At 41.0% G+C, this 19,716-nt stretch overlaps 1 protein-coding gene and 1 non-coding gene across 2 annotated transcripts in view; both read right to left on the minus strand.

Annotated features, from left to right (window-relative positions):
- Mettl16 (methyltransferase 16, RNA N6-adenosine) overlaps nucleotides 1–19,264 on the minus strand; it is a 45,572-nt gene extending 26,308 nt beyond the window's left edge. The window contains exons 1-4 of the mRNA XM_085695283.1: nucleotides 19,113–19,264; nucleotides 16,581–16,708; nucleotides 8,728–8,927; nucleotides 3,232–3,372 (exon numbers count right to left, since the gene is read on the minus strand). Of these exons, the coding sequence (XP_085551409.1) occupies nucleotides 3,232–3,372; nucleotides 8,728–8,927; nucleotides 16,581–16,708 (469 nt within the window). The 5' untranslated portion in view covers nucleotides 19,113–19,264. The remainder of the gene's footprint in view (nucleotides 1–3,231; nucleotides 3,373–8,727; nucleotides 8,928–16,580; nucleotides 16,709–19,112) is intronic.
- Nucleotides 12,381–12,523, minus strand: LOC146893029 (small nucleolar RNA SNORA48). Its single transcript, XR_015003933.1, has one exon. It is a non-coding gene; the product is annotated as a small nucleolar RNA SNORA48 (small nucleolar RNA).
- Nucleotides 19,265–19,716: the final 452 nt, after the last annotated feature.

Here is a 19,716-nt window from a genome sequence, read left to right on the forward strand (position 1 = left end):
ATATATTATATATATATATTGCTAACTTGTCTAAGTAAAATGTATTTTCTCTATGGTACATACAAACACAAGACACTTTAGCACTATTTGGGATCATTTGAAATAGCAAAGTCCCTAAGAAACAGCATAAAAATGCACTAAATGAATGTAGCACTAGAAAGCAAAAGCATTGCATATTCAAAATAAAACCACCACAAAGGCAGATTACAATCTTGTTCACCTTAGATGGAAGAACAACCCGGGGGACTCACCCATCACTACAGCAGAAAGAGAGGACCCACTCCTACAACTACACAGATGTGTTTCAGCTGTGTACCCACCCTCCCTAACACAGCGATGCAAGGACAAACTAAAACAAAAGACAAACAAACCAAAAAGACTTTTAAATTTTGGCTATTACTAAGCTGATTCTAAAGTTTAGGTAGAGCTCACAGCTGCAATCCCTACTCAGAGGACTGAGGAGACAGACAGAAAGGGAACTGTTTCATTAGTACACGGGGCAAATGTGACAAACTGTTACAGCATGGCTCAAAATCCTTATTAGTGCCAACAAGTCCTAGACATTTCTACCTGCTTTTGTAGTACTACAAGTATAACCTCACAAACATGAGGCAAGTGCAACACCAATGAACTAAATCCTTTATGATATTTTTTATTTTGGGGCAGATTCTCACTAAGTGTACAGATTGGCATTGAACTTGCTTTATAGACCAGGTGAACCTTAGGTTTTACATCCTCATACCTCAGTCTCCCAAGTAGCTAAAGATATCCTATGCTACCAGGTCTACCTTAAATTTATAGTGTAAGTACTTCTCCTGAAGTTCATTTTCCAGCAAACAACCAAAGAGGCCAGAACTTTCCCTAGTTGCTCTGAACAAAAGGACTTAGCACCAGCCATCCTGAATTCCACAGACGCATTAAGAAAACTATACAACTGTCATTAAGTAGTTGCCTCATCTCTGAAGGCACAGCCTCAGGCAGAGCAGACTTACACTGTGTTATCACCAGCCTTGACAAAATCTAGACCAGAGCTTCTTAGAGTTTTAGCACAAGATTCCCTTTGCCTGATCTTTCTTTATTTGCTTTGTTGGTTTGTCTACACAGGGTTGCTCTGCATAACAGCCCTGGCTGTCCTGGAATTCCCTCTATAGACCAGGCTGGCTTCAAACTCACAGATAATCACCTGCTTCTGCCTCCCAAGTGTTGAGGCATGGGCCACCATTGCCCAGCATCTGATGGAGGAGGGTTATCTGTCTATTGTGTTATTTTCATTGGTCAATAAAGAGACTGCCTTGGCCCCTTGATAGGACAGAAAATTAGGTAGGCGGAGTAAACAGAACAAAATGCTGGGAAGAGGGCTATGAGCCAGACGCCATGGAGTCAGCCACCAGGTTAGACATGCTGAATCTTTTCCGGTAAGCCACCACCTCGTGGTGCTACAGATTATTAGAAATGGGTTAATATCAAGATATGAGAGTTAGTCAGTAACTCTCTAGAGATAATGGGCCAGGCAGTGCTTAAATGAATACAATTTGTGTGTTATTATTTCTGGGGCTAAGCTAGCCGGGCGGGAGCCGGGTGAGGTGAAAAGCAGTCCTGCCCGCAGCCCCTCACTACAAGCATCTGAGAAATATTTCTGTGATTCTGGGTTTACAGATCATTAAAACCGATATGTAAATGGGCATGACTGTCCAGGTCTATAATCCCCAAACTGCAGCTACACAGTAAATTTAAAACCAGACAGGAATACAAAGAGACTCAAAAAAAAAAAAAAAAGTTTAAAGTGGTAGTGAAGTGTAGCTCAGTTCACAGCAAGATTGCTTAGCACACACAAAGCTCTAGTACCACATGTAGATACAGACACCTATAATCCTATAATCCCAGCATCTGGAAGGTGGAGGCAAGGTCATCCCAGGTATAGAGTTCAAGGCCAGCATACACAAAAGTCCCTGTCTAAAACTCACAGGTACAAAAATCAAACATTTTCTGGTAAATCATAAAGTATAAAGTAACTATTTGGCATAAATATAACTTTCCATTCATTGATAGTGAAAGAAAATTTGCAGTAGAAATGGTTATGCTATGCTTATTTATTTTTATGTAAAAATCTTGAATATATGAAATATTGTGGGTCATAAAACATCTTCGATGTTTTCAGAGGTAATCAATATTTTGATGTTACAATTATCAATCTGAAAGTACTACTTTTCAGAAAATACATAGCATAAAGTGGCAAAGATTCTCAGAAACTCTTGGAAATTCTATTCTTATCACATGTGAAAATTCATTTGAACAACTTTCTAAAATTTAAGCCAGCAACTCAAACAGCATTTGTTGTTGTTGTTGTTTGCAGTTGCTGCTATTAGAGACAAGATCTTACCATGTGGTTCTTACTACTGCTACTACCTACTATTAGAGACAAGGTCTCACTAGAGCTCACTCTGTAGACCAAGCTGGATGAACTCACAGAGTTCCACCTGCTTCTGTCTCCCAAGTGCTGGGATTAAAAGTGTGCACCACCACACCTGGATTTTGTTAGAGATTTATTATTCTCTTCATGTGTATGTGTACGTGAATAAATTTATGTACATCCCACCAGTCCAGGTGCCTGCAGAAGTCAGAAGGCATCCAATTTTCTGGAACAGGAATTACTGGCAGTTACAAAAGTACACTGACTATAACCAATTAACCCACTCTGGTACTGGAAATCAATAATGGAAGAAGTTGATTAAACATGAGGGCAGGAGATGTATTTAATCTTGCAGTTCTATAAAATAAAGTATATTTGCCAGGAGGTAGTGGCATACACCTTTAGTCCCAGCATTCAGGAGGCAGAGCAGGTATATTTCTGCAAGTTCAAATCCAGCCTGATCTACAGAGCAAGTTCCAGAACAGCCATAGCAACAGAGAGAAACTGTCTCAAAAAACACCTCACCAAAAAGCACATTAAGATACATATCAAAACCACTCAAGAACATATAGTAAAATAATAATAATAATAATAATAATAATAATAATAATAATAATAATAATAATGAGAAAGAAAGGAGAGGCATGAGGATCTCTGTGAGTTTAAGGTCAACCTGGTCTACAAAGTGAGTTCCAAGGCAGCAAGAGCTACAGAGAAACCCTGTCTCAAAACAAACAAAAGAAGGTAATAATAAAGACATTTTAAATTACACAAGTTTTAATAAACAAAGCATGAGGGGCTATTTATTCAGAAGAACCAACCTTTAATGAGATCAGAGAGGTTATTCTGTTCCACATTTTTCTTGGCATAATTGAAGCACATATCATCTACTTCTGTTGCCAGAAAATACCAGCCATTTAAGGTTGCTCCAAGTAAGGGATAAATGCAGGATGCTCCGGTACCTAGGAAATAAAAACACAAGCACATCCCACATATGAGAGGGAAAGGTGAGAACAATAAAAACCCTTCTTTCTAAGAATTCTTTCAAGTCTCTACTAACTCACTAATGAGGATGGTCTTGCTCCTCATTTCACTTAGCTCACAAGTACAAACTTCCCAGAGGACAGAAACCTTCCTGCCCTACTCTTGTATGCTGTGTAGAAATGAAGTGTGGACAACTGGAGGCCCAGGAAAACACGGCTTAGTAACCTGGTGGCCAAAATACTGTAATAAAATTTAATTTGCTTGTAAAAGTTTTTATGTCCCACACGAAACTCAATTTTCTCAATGTAATGCTATCTGTTAAAACACCACAGCAGTATCTTAAAACAAATCAATATAACTTGGACACAGTGACACACATAGGAAGCACAGGCAAGAAAACTGTGAGTTTGAGACCCTGTCTCAAAAAAAAAAAAGGAAAACAAAGAAAATATACAGATAAACACATAGTTCATTCCTGAAAAGCAGAAGTGTGTGTGTGTCTAATTTCATGGCATCAAATGGTTTGACTCCCTGTAGCTGTATAGAATATCACTCGTTGACTAGTCCTAGCACAGGTTCAAAAAACATAATAAAAAGTCAATGCTTCAGGGAAGGGAAAAAAATCAGCTTCAACAACCAGTAGTTGTTCCTAAATTTATATGTAGAGCCCCTAACCCTGGACTGGTCTACTTTCCTCCTCAAATGCTGCCTTTAAACCACTGACAAATCCTGACCAATTAGATCAGACTGAGTATATCCAAGGGGAGGAAATCGAGGGTTTCTCTCGATGGCTACAGCCTGAATCAGCCATTCCAAGGCTGTTTTCCCCTGACCACGAACTGATTCCACAGTAGCTCTCTGCAGGATATGGAACTGCTTCTAACCCAGAAGCACACTTACCCCATCACTTCCTCATGACCTATTCTAAACAGGCTGGGAAACAAGACCAAATTAATGGCTGCAACTTTTAGGCTCTTTGCAGCCAGTTATTGTCTCCTGGCCCTGATGCTGTCAGGCAAACACCTCATTGAGGATTTGGGAGGTAGAAAGAGGGAAGAAGACATCCAGTTCCTCAAGAGTCATTTGCTTAGGCCTGGGCATTATGGAGAGCTAGAATCATTTAGAATGTTCTCATCTCTCAAGAAAAAAGGGACCTTCTTTTTAATTTTGTCTCAATGGGAGAAAAAAGTGCAAGTAAAAGATCTATCCCCTTAACCTCTTAAAACTGTTCTTCAATCCTCAAGACAACGAAACTTGCATCCTGACATTATGATATCCCCAGAAAACCAAATGACATTTTAAGTGGGTAATAATCTTTATAATGATAAATAAAAATGGAAAGCATAGCCATAGAATTAGAGCAAACTGTTGGAGTCTGGGGGAAGAATTTATATAGAACCCTAATTAGAAAGAACATGATTTCAGCAAGCATTGCCCCTTGTGAAGAGCTAAAATCCATTAACCTCGTGTATCCCCAAGTGTTACTTCAGAGGGTCTGGGGCATAATTGAAATGCAATTAGCGCCAAATAGGCTAGAGTCCTTTTCCCCACTTCCTCCCTAGTTATGGTCTCACTGCACAACCCAGGCCAGCATCAGCCTGGAACTTGTATCTTGCCACTGTGTTACAATCCAAGTGCTGAGATCACAGTATCTGCATAGGAAGCTCATAGCTTGCTAGTACCCATCAGCCATCTTCTACCAAGAACATAAACGATAAGAGCTTTAAGTGAACTCCATCAGGTCTCCAGAGCTTATTTCACATGAAGTACTTAGAATTTGAATGTTAAAAGAATTCCTTTATCCAACAACTTTGCTAGGCCTTGAGAAATTATCTTAACTAGTTTGCAGTCTAGTGGCAAATAAAAATATTAACCAAGTATTATAACCAAGAAAGTAACCTTTCATAGGTTGCAAGGTCAGAGAAAGTTTTTACTGAAAAACCAAGTATAGTATAAATGGGACCAAACAAAATGAGGACGAGAAGTTTGAGGCACAACAAATAACAAATACAAAGGTCTGAGGGTCTAAAAGTGTGGAAAACAAAAGAAAAATCATGTAAGCCGAGGCTTAAAGAAACCAGAGAAGAGAGTAAAGATGAGAAAATGGAAATTCCAATAGGCCAAGCCAAGGCTTTAATCCCAGCACTCAGGAGGCAGAGACAAGCAGATCTCTGAGTTCAAGGTTAGCTTGATTTACAGAGATAGTTCCAGGATAGCCACAGCGACCCAGAGAAACACTGTCTCAAAAAAAAGTATTTATCACAAAAACAACTAGTAAAAACAGATGTGATCAAATGTGGACTGATACATATTTTCTGGACACAGTGCCAACAAAGGAATGCAGGGAGCAACTGAGGAGAGGTGTCAGCAAAGCACCGAGAAGCTGTCCTGTACACATGGTAGAGGTGATGATGAACTAGACTGCAATGGTAGCAGTCAAGATGGACAGTACATAATTCATAAATACTTCATGAAGTCAGCTGAATATGATGGTGTAGACCCAGAGGCCCCAATACTCTAGAGCCAAGACAGCATCAGAAATTCAAAACATGCTCAGTTCCAGGAGATCCTATCTCAAAAAGCTACAAATAATAAAAAATAAATCAATGAAAGTGCACCAGATACAATGGACATGTCTACAGTTCCACAGTTCTAAAAAACATAAGGAATTGAGACAGAAGAATCAATTGAGATAAGGAGCTGGAGACCAGCAGAGGCAACAGAGTAAAACCCCAACTCCAAAAAGAGGGAATTAGGATGCAGCTCAATGGTAGAGTGCTTGCCTAGCCAATTCAGGTTCAAAGCCTAGTGCTACAAATTTTCAAATGAAAAAGTGATAAATAAGAGAAAACCAACAACAAGCCTTTAGCCCTCACTACTTAGGAAGCCAAGTGGTAGGGCTTCTTGAATGTGGAAATGTGAGAACAGCCTGAGTTAACAACAAGATCCGATTATTTGAAAAAAAAAAAAATCACAAAATTGTGATCAACAGTCTCAGAGAAAATAAAGAGAAATGCTGTTGTAGAATATTAGTTAAAGATTGTCACATCTATTTGTGCTGTGGAACATTTGTTTAATGATGCAAAGATGTGTTGCATTCTTTTATGTTGCATTTGTTTAACTCTGCTGTGAAGTTGTGTTAGTTTGTCTGTCTAAAACACCTGATTGTTCTAATAAAGAGTTGAATGGCCCATAGTGAGGCAGGAGAAAGGACAGGTGGGGTTGGCAGACAGAATAAATAGAAGGAGAAATCTGGAAAGAGAAGATCAGGAACAAGAAAAGGAGGACATCAGAGGCCAGCCACCCAGCTGCACAATAAGTCATGGAGTAAAGATATAAACAGAAATAGACAAACGAAAAAGCCCAGAGACAGAAGGTAGCTGGGAAAATTTAAGTCAAGAAAAGCTGACTAGAAACAAGCCAAGCTAAGGATTCATACAAAAGATTAAGGCTCCCTGTGATTATTTGAGAGCTGGGTAGCAGGCCCCTCAAAGAGTAAATGAGCAAAACACAACAATGTGCACTCATTGCATGACAGTCACTGGAATAAGAAACAAAAGAGAACTAAACACTAAAATGAGGAAAAAAGACTCAGTTCTAGACAAACTTTAAAATATCCAAGTTTTTCTCCTTGGGTTTTTTGTTTTTGGTTGGTTTTTTTTTTTTTTTTTGGTTTTTCAAGGCAGGGTTTTGTTGTAATTTTAGAGCCTGTCCTGGAACTAGCTCTTGTAGACCAGGCTGGCCTCAAATGCACAAAGATCTGCCTGCCTCTGCCCCCCAAGTGCTGGGATTAAAGGCATGTGCCACCACCGTCCGGTTCTCCTTGTTTTTTGATTAATTTTGAGGTGAGGCCCTGGCTGTCTTAGAATTCACTATATAGATGAGGCTGACTTCAACTCAGATTCTCCTGCTGCTGCCTCCCAAATGTTGGGATTAAAGGTGTGTGCCACTATGCCTAGCAGAAATATTCGGCTTTTTTAGACATATCAGACGAAAAGTAAAAATTTTAAAAAAAAAAGTTTGAATTGGAGACTTAAATAAGTATTACTGGAACTGATTTGCTTATAGGTGATTTTTTAAAGTAACATATATAAGGGTTGGGCATGGGACACACATGAACATCTTTTTATTTAACTGACATCAATTTTATTAAATGAATATCACATTAAGAAAAAAATCTCAGTATGAGTACTAACGTACAAACTTCAAATAATGGAGAGAAGGCTAAGCAATTAAGAGCACATTTTGCTGACCCAGGTTCAGTTCCCAGCACCCACACGACAGCTCAACCATCTGCAGGGCTCTACCTCTGCAGGCACCAGGCACACACTTGGTTCACATACATATATGCAGATGAAACATCACACATAAAGGAAAAACAATAATCAGTTTTTGGTGGTTTTTTGAATGTTTTTTGAGACAGGGTCTCTCAGTGTAACAATAATCGGCTGGTTTTTTATTGTTGTTTTTTGTTTTAATTCTGTAAATTGGGTATGGTGGAGAATCCCTTTAATCCTAACACTGAGGAGGCAGAGACAGGAGGATCTCTGTGAGGTCCAGGCCAGCCTGGTCTACACAGCTAGTTCCAGGACAACACAGAGACAGCATGTCTCAAAACAACAACAACAACAAAAAAAACACACACACGAAACAGAAAGAAAAAAGGGTATGAAGCTTTAGAACAGAGCATGGCGGTGCACGCCTTTAATCCCAGCATCCAGGAAGCAGAGGCAGGAGATCTCTTTCAGTTTGAAGCCAGCCTGGACTACAGAGCGAGTTCCAGGACAATCAGAGTGACACAGAGAAGCCCTGTTTCAAAAATATTAACAACAGGGGGCTGTAGAGATGGCTCAGCAGTGAAGAGCATTGCCTGCTCTTCCAAAGGTCCTGAGTTCAATTCCCAGCAACCACATGGTGGCTCACAACCATTTGTAATGAGGTATGGTGCCCTCTTCAGGCCTGCAGGCATACATGCAGACAAAATATTGCATACATAATAAATAAAATATTTAAAAAATTATTAACAACAGTAAAATAAAGAATTGTCTAATAGCAAAGTAGACAATGCCCAACAAACACAGATATTAAGGTAGAAATCTGTAAGCTAAGTAGACAAGGGCGCCTCTCTCTCCTTCCACACTTCTCCTACCCCCTTGCCTCCTAACTGACATGGGCATCTCTTCTCAAGAGAAACTAAGGACAAATGTCCATGTGCAGCAAATAAAAGGTTCTTTCACAACAAATACTGGAAGAGCTCAGAAAGAGACTGGCAATGTACAAACCTAAGAAACTCACTTTTAGCCCCCTCAAAGTAGTAAGAACCCTCAACTTACCTATGTCAATTCCTCTTCGGAGAGTACTTTTGGCAGAATCCTGGTGACCAATCAGATCTTCTACCCAGTGAATGTAGTTGAGTCTCAGGGGAACTGTGGGAATTAGTCTCTCCAAAGGAATATCAATAGAAAGTCCAAAGTCTTCTCTTAGAAGAGTACAAGTCAGGGCTCTGACGGCTTCAGGGTCTTTGAAATTAAGACTGAGGAGTAGAGAAAAAGATGAACAGTTTAGTAGGTAGCACTCTGCTGCACTAGCTCCTTTGCCGTATCAGGCAGCTGCACTAGGGACCCAGTGCCCATCTGTTGGAGACGGAAGCAGGCAAATCTGGTAAATTTGAGGACAGTATGGTCTACATACAGAGTTCCAAAGCACAGGCAAGGTACACAATAGAAAGATTCTGTCTCAAGACAAAATCAAACAAACAAATAAAAAACCATCAGGCCAAGTTCCAGGACAGTTTGGTCTGTTACACAACAAAACCCCCTTGAAAAAACAAAATCAACCCCACCCCACCCACCAAAAAAGCAAGACTTAACAAAATATCATGTTTATTCCTGTGGAATCAATCAAGCTTATTAAAAGGGTAAGCTAGAGCTGGGCGGTGGTGGCACACTCCTTTAATCCCAGCACTCAGGAAGCAGGGGCAGGCGGATCTCTGTGAGTTCGAGGACAGCCTGGTCTACAAGAGCTACAGGCTCCAAAGCTACATAGAAACCCTGTCTCGAAGGAAAAAAAAGGTAAGCTAACCCTATCTTCTTCAATGACATAAATAAAAGACAATCTTACACATCGAAGAAATCCATATTCAAGTAAGACACTAACTATAATCATATCCTACTCCAATACACTGGCTGATCTAATATCCCATTATACTACATGTAAAGTTTTAAATTCTCAAATGTATAATTTTAGAAATTAAAGAAACCAAATAACCTAGAAATGCCTTCTCAAAAAAAAATTTGAAAAGTGTTTTCTGAAGTGCATACCCACTAACTTAAATACCTTACTTCTCAATGTTACTTCTGCACTGAAGACGTGAAAATCCAGGATGGCAAATCCAGGGAATCTACTAAGAACAGCTTTCAAAGTAACAGTTCAAGCAAAGAAATGTGAACTAAGCAAATGACACAAGGTCTTTATACATATGGCCAGTATAAAGTGTTCACAGTTGAGCAGCCACTCAGAGACAACGTTCTGAAAGAGTACTATGCCAGACAGCCACCACTATGCCAAGATGGCCCTGAACCAGGAGTTCAAGCCTCAGGAATCCTCCTTCCTACTTCTCAGGCAGGGGGATTATAGAGATACACCATTGTGCCAGGCATTTACAAGGAGAACAAATTGAGGTTACCATAGTTGTTTGAAAAGAAAAAGAAGGCCTCCAAAGGAAATGGCACTATTAGAAGGTGTGGCTTTGCTGGGATAGGTGTAGCCTGCTCATTTTGGCACTCAGATCACTTCCTGCTGCCTCAAGATGTAGAATTCTCAGCTGCTTCTCTAGCATCATGTCGACCTGCACACTACACGCCACCATATCCCACCATAATGGTAACGGACTATACCTCTGAACTGTAAGTGAACCCCAACTAAATGCTTTTCTTTATGAGTTGCCATGATCATGGTGTATCTTCACAGCAATAGAAATCCTAAGACAGTCATATTTGCATAGCAAGCATTTTACTAAGCCATCTTCCCAACCCTCAACATTTTTCTTTTATATATGTAATATTGCCATTATATTATCTATGAATGATACATTTCTGTATTTTTTTTCCATTAAGTGATCTAGAAGGTGTATTTAATCTAGCTATCGGGAGGCAGAGGCAGGTGGATCTCTGTGAGTTCAAGGCCAGCCTGGTCTACATACAACACAATGGATACATACTGAAACCCTGTCTCAAAAAACCAAAACCAAAACAAACAAACAAAAAAATCAAAACAAAAAAATCTAATTTTATAATTTAAAAAAAAAATCTCCCATTTTTATGTTAGTCATAGTGGTGTATGCCTTCAATCCCAGCACTCAGGAGGCAGAAGAAATCAGATCTCTGTGAGTTTGAGGCCAGCCTGGTCTACAAAGCAAGTTCCAGGACAGCCAGGACTGTTCAGAGAAACCCTGTCTCAAACACACACACACACACAAAATCATCATCAACAACAGCAACAATTAAAAAAAAAGAAGCCAGCCAGGTGGTGGCGGCACACGCCTTTAATCCCAGCACTCGGGAGGCAAAGGCCGGGGGATGTTTGTGAGTTCGAGGCCAGCCTGGTCTTAAGAGCTAGTTTCAGGACAGGCACCAAAGCTACAGAGAAACCTTGTCTCAGGAAAAAAAAACGAAAGAAAGAAAGAAAGAAAGGAAGGAAGGAAGGAAGGAAGGAAGGAAGGAAGGAAGGAAGGAGCCATGAATTTGAGAGCAAGGGGTATATAGGAGAGGGAAGAAAAGGAGAAAAAGGAAAAAGGGAAATGATATAATTACACATAATTTCATTTTGGGGGGGGGGGTTCGAGACAGGGTTTCTCTGGGTGGCTTTGGAATTTGGCCTGGAACTCACTCTGTAGATGGGGCTGGCCTTGAATTTACAGAGACCCTCCTGCCTTCTGCCTCCCAGGTGCTGAAATTAAAGGTGTATGCCACCACCCAGCAATTACACATAATTTCAAAATTTTTTTAAATTACTGAAAAGTATCTCCCTGTCTTTCTCTGTACCCCCCTCCACACAATACAAATATGCAGAGTTAGGGGTACAGCTCAGTGGTACAGTGTTTACCTAGTGTGCACAGGAACCTTAGATTTGACCCTCAGTTGTAAAAAACTAAAATCTATGGTCAGGCAATGGAACTATAATGAGGAACTATAACCTATCACCAAAAAACACTGAGTATATAGCAGAGGGAAGACCAATGAAGGGAATAAATAGAAACTTATAAAAACTGATTCTTAGACTCTATTAACAAAATTGACTGTTCATTTTTTAGTTCTAAGAAAAGGCAGACAATAGTCCAAGTGTTAGAAATCTTTTGTAGGGCAAAGTCTAGTCACCCAACCTTACTACTTAAATATATCTAGGTCATGTTAGCACCCTGGGACACTGCAAATCCTGATCACAGGCAAGAACTGTTTTTATTCTCATTTCCAAGATCACAGGGAGGCCTTGGAACTAAAATTAGCTCTCACGTGAAAATTAGCACTTACTCATTCCATCAGTCCTTGTTGTTTGTTTAATTAACACATGCAGCTTCACAAAACAGCCTATTGTCAACAAACTTCTGATTTCCCCAGAATGATTCTCACTGTGCTGCAAATGAATACTTTATTTGTATCATCACTAGCGATGAGTTTTAGAATATGCATTTCCACTATCCAAGGATGATCTAACAATCATTCTAATACTGCAGAAGCTGGACCTCAAGTGTGTCAATAAATACCAAAGCCTATCAACCTTGTTGCAATACTGGTCTGTGTCACTGGATCATCAATGAGAAGCTAAAAACACTAGTCACCGAGTACAACCAACCTTCAGTGTTGGTCTTTGGTTTAAAAACAAACACATTCATATATAAATAAAATTAAGGAAATCATTAATGATGGTCATGTCTTTTTTTATAGGCACATTTGCTTTCCTCTGTGAATGTTTTCTAATTCTTCTTTTAAAATATGTCCCAGGCATGAAACAGCTTTGGCCACCAAGTCAGGCATCAAGCTAGGATGAACAAAAAACTACCATCTGCTCTGCCATGACTGATGTAAGAACACCACCAACAACAAGGTGTCTCTTTGCCCACTGCTAAAGGGAAATTCTTTTTATTTAATATAAAATAGACACTTTGAAAGGCCGGCAAGACGGCTCAGTGGATAAAGCTAGGTGCTGCCACGTATGACAATTTGAATTTGAGCCCCAGAATTCACATGCTAGAAAGACAAGACTCCCACAAGTTCTCCTCTGATTTCCACATATGCTGTGGCACATGGCTGCACTCATGCAGACACACACACACATGTATAAACAAATGTTAACAAAAACTTTAATTTTTAAAAATTGTATGGCTGTCTAGCTTGCATGTATCCATGCATGACTATACGTCACATGTGTACAGTGCCCTCAAAAGATCAGAAGGAGGCATCAAATCATCTAGAATTGGAGTTAGAATGTTGTTAGCCACCAAGTGGCTACTGAGAACCAAACTCAAGTCCTCTGTAAGAGTAATAAGTGATCTTAATCACTAAGTAATCTCTCTAGTACCATTACTAAAATTAAAAACAAAAAACTAACTTTGCAGGCTGGGCATGGTGGCCGGCCAGCTTGGTCTACATAGTAAATTCCAGGACATCCAAAGCTACAGAGAAACCATCTTAAAAAAAAAAAAATGATAATAAAATAAATCCAATTCAAAGTGTAAGATAAACACACAGATTTTCATGTGAGACTACAAAACACTCATTCTCAGTGCTCCAGACCACACTGACTTTTAAGAAGCTGTAGCCTGGGCCTCAGCGGCAGAAGCAAGATGACAAAAGGAACGTCATCCTTTGGAATACGTCACAACAAGACACACATGTTGTGCTGCCACTGTGGCTCTAAGGCCTACCACCTTCAGAAGTATACCTGTGGCAAACGCGGCTACCCTGCAAAGAGCAAGAGAAAGTATAACTGGAGTGCCAAGGCTAAGAGACGAAACTCTACCGGGACCAGGCAGACGAGGCACCTAAAAATTGTCTACCAAAGATTCAGATGTGGATTCCGTTGAAGGGATAACCCCTAAACCCAAGAGGGCAGCTGTTGCAGCATCCAATTCATCTTGAGAATTTCAGTCTGTCATAAATGTTCTGATTTCCAAAATGGAAAAAAAAAAAAAGAAGAAGCTGTAGCCTGACACAATGATGTATGCCTTTAATCCTAAAACCCTGTTTCAAAAAAACAAACAAAAAGAATACTTGCTGCTCTTATAAAGCATCTGGGTTCAGTTACCAGCAGCCACACAACAGTTCACAACCACATATAACTCCTGCTTCTTGCAGGCATTATACGTACATGGACACTTACTTACACGAAGGCAAAACACTCATAAACATAAATCTCTCTCTCTCTCTCTCTCTCTCTCTCTCTCTCTCTCACACACACACACACACACACTCTCTCTCTCTCTCACACACACACACACACACACACCCCACACACTCAGGATGGGGGAATAGCTCAGTGCAGAATGCTTGCTTCACAAGCATAAAATACTGTATTAAGTCCCTGCAGCACCAATTAACTAATCCTCTTCAGGCTCATCCATATGAAGAATTAAACCTATGAATTATTAGAATGTTATATAGTGCTTTTAAATTTTTATTTATTATGTGTGTATGTGCATGTGCCATGCTGTGCTTGTGGAGGTCAAAAGACAATCTGTAGGAGTCGATTCTCTCCTTACACTATGTGGGATCCTGGGGAATGAAACTCAGGTCTTCAGGATAGGTGTCAGGTCCCTTTAACCACTAGCCAACTCTCTAGCCCCCAAATGTTCTTTGTTTTCTTTACCTTTCTTCCTTTCAGTCACAACCTACCCTTCTATATTCACACCTGCACACAGTTCTCCAAACCGACTGCATCTATTTCCTATATACTGAATTCTTCACTTCTCTGCAACCTTCAAAAAAAACAGCCACCCCACTATCACTGTGCCCCTTTCCTTGAATTTATTTACCATTGCCTATGAAATATTCCATTCATGGCAGGTGGTGGTGGTGCACGCCTTTAATCCCAGCATGGGAAACAGAGACAGGTGGATTTCTGTGAGCTTGAGGCTAGCCTGGTCTACGAAAGGAGTTCCAGGACAGGCTTCAAAGCTACAGAGAAACTCTGTATTGGAAAAAAAAAAAAAAGTTGGGAAATATTCCATTAAGGTATTCCTAAATCCTCAGATCTAATATGCACAACTGAAAATAGCAACTTCCTAAAATCAGCTCATTCTGTAATCTTTTTTTTAAATGTTTATTTTATTTATTATGTATACAATATTCTGTCTGTGTGTATGCCTGCAGGCCAGAAGAGAGCACCAGACCTCATTACAGATGGTTGTGAGCCACCATGTGGTTGCTGGGAATTGAACTCAGGACCTCTGGAAGAGCAGGCAATGCTCTTAACCTCTGAGCCATCTCTCCAGCCCTCATTCTGTAATCTTATGCTTGTAAACACTACTACCTTTCCTCTGACTACAGAAAGAAGAGCTCAGGCTCCATTCTTGGCTCTTCTCTTCCTAATTTCTGCCACGTACCTGTACCTGGGGCTGGAGAAATGGCTCAACAGTTAAGAGCACTGGTTGTTCTTCCAGAGGGTCCTGGTTCAATTCCCAGCATCCACATAGCAGCTCACAACTGTCTGTAACTCCAAGTCTGACACAGAATTACTTCCAGGTAAAGAGTCAATGCACATAAAAACAAAAATAAATATAAAAAAAATTACTTGGGGCTGGAGAGATGGCTCAGCAGTTAAAGAGCACTGGTTTCTCTCCCAGGAGACCCAGGTTCAACTAACTGGATTCTCAGAATTCAAGTTCTCAGCATCCACATGGTAGCTTACAACTGTCTGTAACTTCAGCTTCAGGGGATCTGACATTCCTTCTGGTTTCTATAGTGCAGACATGCACACAGGCAAAGCACCCATACACATAAAAAAAATAATAATTAAAAAGAAAATTTTCTAGTTACTTTAATTCTCTCTTCAATCCATTGTATACAATATTCTTAGAATGTAATCGTTTGAGATGGAAAGATGGCTCAGCAGTTAAGGGCACGAGCTGTCCTTACAGAAGACCCATGTTCAATTCCCAGCACCCACATGGTGGCTCATCATCATCTGAAACTCACTCTAGTTCCAGGGCATCCAATGCCCCTTTCTGACCTTAGGAGGCTCTTACACACACATAATACACATACACAAACACTAAACTCAGGTACACATGCAAATCCATAGAACAAATAAAAACAAAACAGAATGTATCTTTTAAACACAATCCTGAACGTATGATTTGCCTATCTTAAAATACAGAAGTTAAGCTGTGTGTGATGGCACACAATTTTAATCCCACCAGAGGCAGGCAGATCTCTATGAATTTGATACCAGCCAGGGCTAAAACAAACAAACAAACAAATAAAATCAGAGGCTAGACATGGAAAATACATGTAATTTCAGCATTTGGAACACTGGGGCAGAACAACTGCTAGTAAAAGACTAGCAATACCAAGTTCAAGTACCCTTTCCCCCTTCTACCATACAGAGTGATAAAAGAGAATTAAGGCAAACAGTAAGGCACTCTGCTTAATTCAGAGAAAATTTTTATATATTCACAAAGACTATAATCTGAAAAGGCATTATATGCAAAAACACGCTACCAAATTCAGTGCAAGTTAAGAACTATGTTATAAGGGCAAATTAAAGGAAACGTGTAGTCTCACATTGTCCTAGAACTAGCTCTGTAGACCAAGCTGGCCTCTAACTAACCTGCCTTTTCATCCCAAGTGCTGGGATTAAAGTGTGTGCCACCACTGCCCAGCTGTAACAAGACATTCTACCATTCACTGAACACTGGATCACACAGAGTACAATCCTATTCTGAGTTACTTTGGTACCTCTGTTGTAGAAGCATTTAGTTGGCCATTAAGAGGCTCTCTAATTTTCAGACTTGGTAGATTTAAAAAATTGACCCCCAGGATGGATTTGTCCAAGTCACAGGAGACATTCCATGAAATGCACATGGTTGGCACTCAGGTCTTCTCTTGGTCCAGCTTGCTTCCTACCACACCAAGTCCACTCAGATATCACTAGATTGATGCATACTGATAACTTTCCATGTATTACCTACCTTACTCTCCCATTCAGATTTATCTGAATATGCTGCTTAAAATCTGGATATTTGGATGCCAAATATGCGAAGTCGGGTGGCTTGTCCTTGTATCTATTTCTTGCGTGCATTGATTTGCTCAGAGCCATCTTTAAAGAGAGAGGGAAGAGGGAATGTGAGAGAGACATAGAAGAAATCATATTTACTTCAAAAGCACTGGTGAGAACAGGAGTACATACATGCCCATAGCAGTACTTGAGAGGCAGAGGCAGGACTACAGCAAGCTTGAAAGACCAACCTGGGCTACATAGTGAGTTCCATTGTAAAGTCTGGCCTACAATGTGAGACCTTACCTCTAAAACACACACACACACACACACACACACACACACACAAAATAGTAAGGCAAGTAAGCAGTGCTCTTGTTAAGTCCTGCTTACTGCCACATGCAGGACCCTCAAAATACCTGCTCCCCCCACCAACTGAGGAGATACAGCTTATCACTAGAATACTTGCCAACACACTCAAGGCCCTGGGTTCAGTCTCCAGAATCACTCACACACAGACACACACACACGTAGAAACTCAGTTTTTACTCCCCCTTACAGACATCTGGTTAAAAGGGAACATAAAGTGAGGACAGAACTCAAGATTATCAGAGGGAAATGTTTTGTTTTTTCATGTAATACTGTAGAGCAACAAAAAGGAAGGCACTCCTCTAACAAGTTCAAAAGATATCGATACATTAGGACTCACCTAAAGACATAAAAGAGGGTATAGCTGACAGGCGTGTACTCTGAACATATGTAACCCAAGTTAAATTACAATCTCGGCCAATCTGGTTCATTTTCTACACTACTTATTCAATTGTAACAGATGCAGTCAATGTAAGTCACTCCTTTGATTAACTTCTGGGAGAAAAAAAAATTCACCAGGAATTTAACCCAGTGTCTCATACAAGTTCTACCAAGGGTCTGCTATACCCTAGATGAACTAACTTCTGGATATTTAGTTACATACCTATCTATACCATTCCTCAAAGCTAACTGGGTGTCAGCTCTTGCCTAGCACCTAGTTTACTGTTCCTGTCACACTGGCCTATTAGCCATTTCCTGATCAAGTCTGGCACATTCATGCCTTAGGGCTATTTGTACTTGTCTTTTTATTGTTTTTTGTTGCTTTCAGACAAGGTCTCCAGTAGCCCACACTGGCTGGGAACTCACTATGTACCCAAGGCTACTCATGAATTCCTTCTCCAGAGTGTACCATCACGCGGAACTTGTACCTGCTGCTATTCAACCGTCATGGATAGCTCTCCCCCATACAGTGTATGAAATGTACATACACTGAATATATCCCAACCTTGATAGGTCTTTGGACAAATGTCACCTCATAAATATCTTCCCTGAGCACCTCCCCTAAAACATTCAGTGACTAGAACACACTTTATCACCTTCCTAGCTACTGTCTTTTGAATTTCCTCACTGCACATTCTCTACATGTTTGTTTTAATTTTTAAAACTTTCCCTACAAGCAAATTCCATGAGGGAAAACTTTGTTCGCTGAGGTACCCCAATTCTTAACAAAGGATCTGTAAGAACAAGTACTCAACTATTTGCTGACTGAGAAGAGTATGAAATCGCCGGGAGATGTAGCTCACAGTGATAGAGCATTTGCCTAGCACGTGCAAGGCACTGGGTTCAGCCATCAACACCATTAAGCCAATGACTACCAAACACTTTCCACCGTGTATAAGCCACTGAATCATAACACTCTCTTTAGCCCAGGGAGTCTCAACAACAGCTACAAAAGACTCAGGTGAGCGAGTCCAAAAGCCAAAGACCTCGAGGGTTGCCATCTTTCCTCGGTGCTTCCGTGATTCCTCTTGACCCTTATCTCTTCAAACACCACTTCTTCTCATGCTTAACCCTATCGGATAGACTAAATTCGGCTTTTAGAACACCAAACTCTGGGGGCTGTAGAGATGGATCAACGGTTAGGAGCACTGCTTGCTCTTTCAAACGGCCTGGGTTCGATTCTCAGCACCCACATGGCGACTCACGACCAATTCTAGCTCAGCCCCTTGGCATCGTCCTCTTCCGGCCTCTGCCGGCACTTGTGCTCGTGCTGCGGACGTACGTGCGCTCAAAACATATAAAGTAAAAAAAATTAAAAGTGTTTTAAAAAAGAACAGCAAACTCAACAGATGCCTCCTACCACGACCCCAACAACACCTCCGTTCTGTGTCCATGCCCCCCTGTTACTAATCTGACTTTTCCTCTAGTCCTGCCGCCTCTCGGGCTCATCCACGCCTTCTTCCCGCTTCGGTTTCAGGGCTCTCTATACATCAAGCCCAGGCGCGTGAAGGGGCTCATTCCTTCAACTCCTCCCACCTACCCATCCCACCGCCTGCGTCGGAGCACACAGCCGCCCCGGGTCTCCGGCTTCAAACCCCAATTAAGCCCCTGAGGAGCCGAGAACCAGAGGATAAAAACCGGTACTGGTTAAGCGACTAATGAGCGCAAGCGGATAATTGATTTCTGAACCTCGCACCTCGAATGCCAGTGTAGGAGCCGGACGGCGTGTATTGCTTGGCCCCGCACAAACGCAGGATCCTAACCCACTCACACAGCGAAGCTCCTAGAAACGCAGATGCTACGCTCCCAGCGCGCCGCCATCTTGTGAAGCCAATCGGCGCCGTGATTGGGCAAGCCACTCTCGCGAGACCTGAAGCTTAAAAGGTCTTTAGCCGGAAGGAAAAAGGAACTGTCGCGATACCTGGAGCTTGGGGAGCGTTTTCACGAGAACGTGGGGGCGTGGTCGCAAACAGAGCGCTTGTCGAGGACCAGCTGGAGAGGCGAAGTTGATGTCTTATTGTTGTTGATCTGCTTGTTTCCTGTTTAGTTTTAGTTGAGGCGGAGCTCCACTGTAATCCAGTCCGGTTTTGTAGTCCAGACTGGCCACGAACTCGGGGCCACCCTCCTGCTCTGGCCTTCCTGACCTGGAATTACAGGTGTAAACTACCCCACCAAACTGGAAACTTTTTCTAACTAACTTTTTTCAGCTCGCTCCAGGCTTACTAAATCATACCCTCTAGGCTAGGGCAGGGAAAAGAAAAGCTAGAATTGGAGAATTTGGGGTTTGGTGGCAATTAATA

The sequence above is a fragment of the Myodes glareolus genome, chromosome 9 (assembly GCF_982192425.1).
Source record: "Myodes glareolus chromosome 9, mMyoGla1.1, whole genome shotgun sequence".
Classification (NCBI taxonomy): Eukaryota; Metazoa; Chordata; class Mammalia; order Rodentia; family Cricetidae; genus Myodes; species Myodes glareolus.